This window comes from Colobus angolensis, unplaced genomic scaffold, assembly GCF_000951035.1.
Source record: "Colobus angolensis palliatus isolate OR3802 unplaced genomic scaffold, Cang.pa_1.0 Scaffold288, whole genome shotgun sequence".
Classification (NCBI taxonomy): Eukaryota; Metazoa; Chordata; class Mammalia; order Primates; family Cercopithecidae; genus Colobus; species Colobus angolensis.
Genome location: NW_012116132.1, coordinates 2020880 through 2029811, shown reverse-complemented (window position 1 = coordinate 2029811; position 8932 = coordinate 2020880). Strand labels below are relative to the sequence as shown.

Here is an 8932-nt window from a genome sequence, read left to right as displayed (position 1 = left end):
GGGTTTCACCGTGTAGCTCAGGATGGTCTCGATCTCCTGACCTCGTGATCCACCCGTCTCGGCCTCCCAAAGTGGTGGGATTACAGGCTTGAGCCACCGCGCCCGGCTTAAATTGCATTTTTAATTAGATTCAAACCTACCTTTGATTTCAAATGCCAGAAACGGGAGCTGGATAGAGCCTAGTTGGGCCTCTTTCTCCTTCACTTCCTAAACTATGGGAGATTTATTCTGCTCTTCAGCCTTCTGCCCTATACCATTTCCAAATTTGGTAAGTGTCTTGATGAAGAGACTGGCCATGTATTTGAAGCAGATTCTCTTCCTCAAGCAGCTCTTCATCTCTGAAATAATTCTATACTATCGGAGATTTCTGTCTGACTTTTCAAAGCTCCCTAACTTCCCATGCAGCCCCCAAGTACAACAATTAAAATATACCATGGGAATGAAAGCACCATATGCTTACGGACTTTGAGATTTCCAGATTGTTGCATCATCCCCGCACATCCTCCAGAAGCTTCAGTGATTTTTCTTTCCAGCATGTTATCTCTCAATATAAAGGCCAGGCTTGACCTAAGTACGCTCAACAGAAGTGGATAAGGCTTCCAGGTAAGAAGCAGTTGTAATAGCCTCTTCACCTCAGAATGCCTCACTTCCCTGGCTTACTTTCCCACCTCTGACTGGGAAAGCACAGAAAACTAAGTAAAATAAACCAAAGATGTTTTTAAAAATAAGATTTTTTCAAATTATGTACTGAATTTTTACTTTTTACAGCAGGAGAAACAAAGCAGTGACCTGTTGCTTCCTAGTCCATCCCCTTATGACTAAGAATTTCCTGTGTTTTGGTTTTTTTTTTTTAATGTTTTGAATTCTTTAATTTGTTCTTAGTATTTTTACATGTATAGTATCGTCTGCACAGAGCAAAGCGAACAAAAATGTAAGATCATTGCCTTTTGGCATGAATACTTGTTTCATAGCAGTGACATAGATTAACATTTAAACTGATTCATTCATTTATCAGCTATTTATTGAGTATCAAACAGCCAGGAACTGTTCTGCACATAACTAGTAACGTAATAAAAAACAGATAAAGACAAAAATACCTCCCCTTGTTATGTTTCCTTTCTACTTTGAGGAGACAGACAAATAAATCACATACAAAGTAGGGTCATTCACTGAGAGTAAGGAAGGTAGAGGAGATAATAGATATTTGACAAGAAAAAGAAAATGTGAAATGGTCAGTATAGAGACGAAAAGAGTAAATGAGTCAGGGAAATAGTTTAGGATCGCCAGATATTTCCATGTTATTTAAGTTTAGTAATCATGAGTTTTAAATGACTGTGTATTTTTTTCAGTCATTTTTAGCTACTTGGGTAAAATCATAGAGTAGGAGGAGAGTAGAAATTAGCCAAGATTGAGGGCCTTCTAGAATAAGTACAATGGAGGAGAGAAGAGTAAAGAAATGGAAGGTATTTGCAAAACAGTGATGGACCAAAGAATCTAACCAGGGTAAGTAAGGAAGTAAAGAGGAAAAAAATGGAAAGTGTTGGGAACACATTGATTGGCATTTGTGGTGGGAATGAAGAATTGTTGAAGTGGTCCCTGGAGTAGTAAGCTGTACAGATAAGAGAGATGATTTTGGAGGCCATGACGTTATTGATAATGACAAAGTGTATAGTAGAATTTCTTAATTGGTGAACCACAAGCATTTGGGGTGAGGTAGTTTTTTCACGTGAGAGAGAGTTTCACACTCTGAGATATTGAACATTCTGAGTTTCCAGATGTTAAATGCTTGTAGCAGTCTCCTCATGTACTGTGTCAACAACTGACTCCCCTTCTGTCCCCTTCACATGAGGTGATGGTGCACCTGCAGTAGAGAACCACTAGTTTAGGATGTGCCCAGTTAATCTGATGGTTATACTGGAGAGAAGTCTATCAGCTAGATTGTTTTGGGCTGCAGATGTGAGAATTCTTAAATAATAAGGATTTATTTTCTCACTTAAGAAGCCAGAAGTAAATGGTTTCAGTGCCAATTTTGGGGTAGCTGCCCTATTAATTTCTTGGCTTTCCTTGATTCCACAATATTGTGGAACTTTCAGATGTAAACTTTGGAAGGTAAGACCTCCCTTCGTACACCAGATTCACTTCATATACCATCTGACAGACATACCAGGCATTTGAGTTTATCACATGGTGACGTTCCCTGCTAGGACAAAAAGGAGCTAAATAGATTCACTGGCACCAAGAGTTCCATCTTCATATCTGCACATATTCCAGAGACTCAGAAAGTGGAAAGATTCATTTAGTTTCATACATCTTTCATTTAATGGGAGATTAAAACCTCTCCCTGAAGCCCCCTAGTGGACTTCTTCTCAAGGCACCATTTAAGTTCTAACTAGGTCTCATACCTAATTCTTGACCAACACTTGTAATGTGGAATGGAATTATTATGATTAATTTAAACCAGGCAGTTTTGACTGGGCCCACCTTGCCTATGCACACTGTAGCCTGATAATTGAATTTGGTTCACAAGGAAGAAGAGATAAGTAGATGCTGGATAAAAACCATCAGTATCTGTTGTAGAGGATTTATGTGCCTCAGAAGTCAGTGTTAGATGGATTATCTATTTTTATGTTAAAGTCACTAAGAATAGTAAGAAGAGTAGTAATGGAAAGAAGAGCAGAGAACAACATGTAAAATCCTTGTTTAAAAAAGAGTAAGATAGGGAGGACAAGTGGATAACTACATATGCAGGAAATGGCCATTTCAGTAGACCTAGGAATTTTGAGGAGAGAGGTGGCAATAATGAGCAAGGATGCCTGCGCCACCTTCATACCTGTGGTAGGTGGGGTACAGGAGGAAAAGTAACTCCTATTAATGTCCATTTGGTATTTTTTGGTTTTTTGTTTGTTTTTTTGAGACAGAGTTTTGATCTATCACCCAGGCTGGGTGTGGTGGCATGATCTCAGCTCACTGCAACCTCTGCCTCCCGGGTTCAAGCATTTCTCCTGCCTCAGCCTTCCAAGTAGCTGGTATTACAGGCATGCACCACCATGCCTGGCTAATTTTTATATTTTTAGTAGAGATGGTGTTTCACCATGTAGGCCAGGCTGATCTGCAACTCCTGACCTCAGGTGGTGCACCTACCTTGGCCTCCCAAAGCACTGGGATTACAGGCATGAGCCACCGTACCTGCACCTCCCCCACATTGGGTATTTTTATGTCTCCCCATTTTCTGCCCCCAATTTAGATGTCTTAAAAAAACAAAAACATTGGATGTTCTTTTCAAAATAATAAATACAGAAAGGACCAGTTTTTAGCATGTTTTGAACCCGAAGAGATAGAAATATGTAAGAAATACTTATATGATGCAGAAAATCAAGATCAGATGCACAATGTAGTATATCTTATACCTTTAATTCAAATTAACAAATATTTATTGACCGCCAAACATACAGGGTTTATGGTTTACATACACACACGTACATATGCACACACAAAGTAATCAGTAATGATTTGCACTAACTCATAAAGAATTATGGTAAGGGAGAGACTTATTATGTAAGAATCCCTCCATAAATAGCAGAACACCTATTTTGGAACAAAGGGCAATTTCATTTCTGGTGTAAAATGGTAAAAAATATTTTCTTTGTTCCGTATCTTTTGATGATATCTGGGAATAAGCCTCAGTAGACTTACTGTTCTTTAAAACCTTGTGTTTTCTAATTAGAACTGCAAGATAAATTAATATTTTCTATTTTAACTAAATATTTTAGCTAAATTGTTGAGCCATAGTTACCTGTAGATGGGCCTCAACTTTCAGACATAAAATTTGGAAGGCCAGCACTTCTGCATATGTATATTAACATGCCTAACCCTCCATTTGTAAACCCAGTTCAGTTCTTCATATAGCATCTGACTGACATACCAGGCTTTTGAGTTATCACATGATGATGTTCCTACTAGGAGAAAAAGGAGCTACGTAGTTGATTCACTGGCAGAGTACACCAACAGTATTTAAAACCAAAAATTATTAGAAGGTGGATTCTTTCATATATATATATATATATACACACAGACACATTTTTTTTTTTTTTTTCTTTTTTTTAAAAAAAATATTGTATTAGCTATTTTTGAACTTTATCTTTCCACATGTTTTTTTTTTTTTTTTGATAGAGTCTCACTTTGTCTCCCAGGCTAGAGTACAGTGCCATGATCATGAGTCACTACCACTTCAACCTTCCAGGCTCAAGTAGTTCTCCAATCTGAGCCTCCTGAGTAGCGGGACTTCAGGCATGTGCCACCATGCCCTGCCAATTTTTATATCTTTTGTAGAGAAAGGGTCTCACTCTGTTGCCCAGGCTGGTCTCATACTCCTGGACTCAAGTGATCCTCCCACTTTGGCCTCCCAAAGTGCTGGGATTACAGGCGTGAACTACCATGCCTGGCCTGATTTTTTGTGACTTAATTTTTACGTATTCACATGCTTTTTATCAGTGAGTAGATGTTTTGTTCTATAAATTGTGTAAGAATTTCTCTGGAAAAAATTCAATGTTATTAGTGTTAAGAATTTGAAGTATGGTGATATTTTTATTTATTCTTTTTTTTAAAGAGTCAACACAGACTGTCCAAGCTCTGCAGTATTCAACTGTTGATGGTCCACTAACAGCAAGCAAAGATTTAGAAATAAAAAACTTAAAAGAAGAAATTGAAAAACTAAGGAAACAAGTAACAGGTAAATATCTGTGATTCACTGCTAATTCAATTTAGGAAATGTTTAAAAAATGGTTTATTCACACAAAAAACATCTATTGATAACCTGTCTGTGTTATGTGAGTTGCATGGTAGTCAGGGAAGGGCAAATAAGAATGGGTTCTGCTCTCAAGGAGTTCACATTTTGGTCTGGGAAACAGATAAACAGTTATTGCAATATGTATGAAAAGGCTATCAGGAAAAATAAATGGAGATATGTAGAGAGTACATAGAGGATCACCTGACCCAGACTTATGTGAATAAGGATGGCTTTTTTGGAAGGCCTGTTCATTTTGGAATTTTTCTGGCAAAGCATATTTGTGAGGAGAGGAAAAGGTGAGTAAGGTGTGAAGAAGGACACTAGAGACAAGCAGAGTGCATGTATACAGGCATCAAGAAAATTTATTTTATTTGTTATGCAATTATTTTTTCCTTGTATTACTGAGATTAAAATTAAATTTGACAAGTATATGTATACCTATTATTCACTTATTGCATTTATTCAATAAATATATATTTAGTACCTACTGTGTAGCAGGTGTTGTTTTAGGCTCTTGGGATTCATCTTAAGCAGAACAACTTTAAACAAAAAATCTTTGCTTTGGCCTAGGTAAAGAACAGAAAACAGAAACCAGTAAATATATAACTTTGTAAATGATACAATATGTTAGAAGGTAATAAGTGCTTTAAAAATAAGAATAGAATAAGGAGAATTAGTCAGATGTGCAAAATGAGGAGTTTTATCATTTTAAGTATAGTGCTCCAGGGGTAGGCCTGAGAAGGTGACATGTTAGCAAAAATTTAAAGAAGGCAAGGGGGTTAGCCATACAGTTATCTGGAAAATATATGTTCCAAGCAGAAGGACTAGTGCAAAGACTCTAAAATCGAATGTGCCCCAGGTGTTCCAGTAAAACAGAGTACTGCATGGCTGAAGCAGAATGAGCAAGCAGGGAGAATGGAAGGAAATGAGAACTAAAGGGGTGAAATGGGCTTGTTGCCTGATCAGTAGAGCCTTACTGATTGTCGTAAGGTCTTTGGTTTTTACTCAGAATGAAATGGCAGTTTTTTGCAGGGTTTAGAGGCATTACATGATCTGAATAAGTAGAGGGATAGGAAGAGAGAGCAGAAAGTACTGTTTCAACGAGAATGGTCAGGCCTCTCCGGAAAGGCAGTTTTAGGCAAAAATAAGTAAAAGAGAAGAAATAATCTAATGTAGCATCTTTTATAAAAGTGACTATTTAAAATGCCATATTAGCACTTTGTTTATTTTAAATATATGGAGATCTTAGTTTTGAGCATAATTTGTGAATCCTATTTTGTGTTTTTAAGAGGCTGTCCTCCTAAGAAATATCTATATATCTAATCTCTGTTACTTTGATCTTTCCAAAGGTAAGTTGTTATAGATTGGGAACGTGATAAGTGAATCATGGACTTTGCTTTGGTACCAACAGTAACATTAAGAGTGTCATTGAATGTCTACGTTAGAGTTGTATGACACTAAAAAAGCAGTGGAACAGAAGACCAGCTAGAATGGTCAGTGATTTGTCTTCAGAGAGGCAATAGGGATTTGGAAAACTTATTCATAAGCCTGTCTCTTATCTTTTTTAATAGTAGAATGTGGCTTTGAATGGCAGTAGCTTTTGAAAGCTTGCTAATTAATTTTAAAACTGCCTTGAAATAGATGATATTGATGTAAAATATTCAAATCAATAATCTAGTTGTTATGTCATTCACCAAAATAGTTGTGAGCTTCTTTGTTACCTCTGTATAAGAGCTAAATTTTTAAATCTTAAAACGTTTTGCTGTCATTCACAGTAATGTTCTGGCACTATCCAAAGGAAACTTGTGTTGATGTCTAACCCATTATATATAGAATCATGATAAGTAATTTCATTTTCTGAGCGATTCCAAATAGTATTGTATTTTTAATTTTATTGTTCATGTGTTTATTGCTAATATATAGAAATATAGTTGATTTTTATGTGTTTATTTTGTATTCTACAGTGTTGCTACACTCCCTTATTAGTTCTAAGAGGGCTTTAAAAAATAGATTATTTGGGATATTTGATTCTGATGATCATGTCATCTGCAGGTGGAAACAGTTTTATTTCTCCCTTTCTGATCTATATGCTTTTTGTTTCCTTTTCTTGCCTTATTGCAAGAACTTGCAGCATTATGTTATGCTAAAGAAGAATGATGAGGAGAACATTCTAGCTTCTCAATCTTGGGGAAAAGCATTAGTTTCCCTCTGTTTTTGTATTTCTAAGGGTTTTTAAAATCATTAATGGGTGCTAAATTTTGTCAGATGCTTTTTCTGTATCGATTGATATGAACATATGATTTTCAAAAAATAACCTGTTAATATGGTGAATTACATTGATTGATTTTAAAGTATTGAACCAGCCATACATCCCTCTTGTAAACGGTGGTCATGGTGTACAATTATTTTTATATGTTGCTGAATTCCATTCCTAATATATTTTTAAGGATTTTTGCATCTATAGACATGAAGGATGTTAGTCTTGAGTGTTCTTTTTTTTTCTTCTTTTTCCTTTCTTTCTTTCTTGTACTAGCTGTTTCTCTGTCAACACAGCTGTTGGCTACTGTCACCAGCAGCCACCAGAGGCCTGAACAAAAGAGCACTAGCAGGGGATCCACCTGCATGCATCCTTTCTGAAGCAGCCTTGCAGTCAGGAGTCAGATTGCTGGTACAGCGTCAATGACAACCTCAATGTGAACATTTAAGAGTTTTTAGTACTTAGACATTGTGGCACATGGCATGCCTGGAGGCCACACACCTGGAGGTCAGGGAGTGCAGGGAGACAGAGAGCCTTGAGCAGGAGAGCATGGCAACTAGCAGTATATATTAGGGAATAGGGTGTAGGTCACTTTTGAGTTTGGAAGCCAGTGCTTGAATGGTCCCTTTAGAGGAGGTGGCTGGAAGGCAGGATCCCAGTCTGCTAGATGGGAGAGATATCTCCAGCTTGAGCCCCTTGGGTGTGGTGTAGAATTGAAAACTGCATCAAGAGTGACTAAACCCTGCCTCTGAAACAAGAAACCTAAACCCGCATTCAAAATGGATGCTGAGGCAGCATAAAATTATACATTTATTATAAATGATTTATTTTAACGTAAAATTAAATATGCTGTAAATTTATAAATACACTTGATCCTTGAGCAACATGGATTTGAACTATGTGGATCTACTTTTATGCAGATTTTTTTCCCAACCACATAGAGATTGAAAATACAGTATGCTTGGGATCCGAAAGTCAACCCAGGTTGGAGATAGAAGTCCAGGTTTCCCGTGTGGTTTCCACTGACAGTGTGTGTGAGGGGAGGCTTGTTGTCAGCCAGTGAGGGTTAATGTCCTGTCTTTTTGTGACACCACTCTTTTTTTTTTTTTCAATTTGGAGATAGAGTCTCACTCTGTTGCCCAGGCTAGAGTGCAGTGACACGATCTCAGCTCACTACAACCACCATCCCCCAGGTTCAAGCAATTCTTGTACCTCATCCTCCTGAGTAGCTGGGACCACACCCGGCTAATGTTTTGTATTTTTAGTAGAGATAGGGTCTCGCTGTGTTGCCTGGGCTGGTCTCGAACTCCTGTCTTCTAGTGATTCACCCTCCTCGGCTTCCCAAAGTGCTGGGATTATAGGCATGAGTAACCACACCCAGTGTTTTTCTGACACCACTTCTGCAGATGTGTTTGAGCATCTCATTATAGCCTCATGAGGTTGGAAATGTAGCCCCCCTGCACTTGTCCATTGTTGACATTGGTGACATGGGACCAGTTTTTTTCTGTGATGTTTATCTCAAGTAGAATTGTTATTTTCTATGAGTTTTCTATCTTCCTGGTCTACCCCTTTCCTAATCCTTTGGCTAGAAAGAGCAGGCTTTTCTTGGGGCTTTTTCTCTTTATAGCTGTTGTCATTTATGGGTTATCATCTTTAGCTCTAATTCTGGGGTATATGAACCAAGAAGAAACCCCAGAAAACTCAACCGTTACGTTATTTATCAGGTCCCAATGTCCTGAGGAAGTTTTTTTCTTCACATTTCAGAGTCGTCTTATGTTTGTTTTATGTATAATGTCTAGGTTTTAAGTTATACTTAATGGGAAGAATGGGAAATATATCTATTCCATCTTCCCAGAACTTGAATTCTCCAGAGTAAGCTTTAAAAATGT

The 8932-nt window shown here is 37.5% G+C and overlaps 1 protein-coding gene across 1 annotated transcript in view; it reads left to right on the top strand.

Annotated features, from left to right (window-relative positions):
* CDC42BPA (CDC42 binding protein kinase alpha (DMPK-like)) overlaps window positions 1-8932 on the top strand; it is a 314354-nt gene that overhangs the window by 169528 nt on the left and 135894 nt on the right. Inside the window, exon 10 of the mRNA XM_011948976.1 lies at window positions 4572-4729. Coding sequence (XP_011804366.1) covers window positions 4572-4729 — 158 coding nt within the window. The remainder of the gene's footprint in view (window positions 1-4571; window positions 4730-8932) is intronic.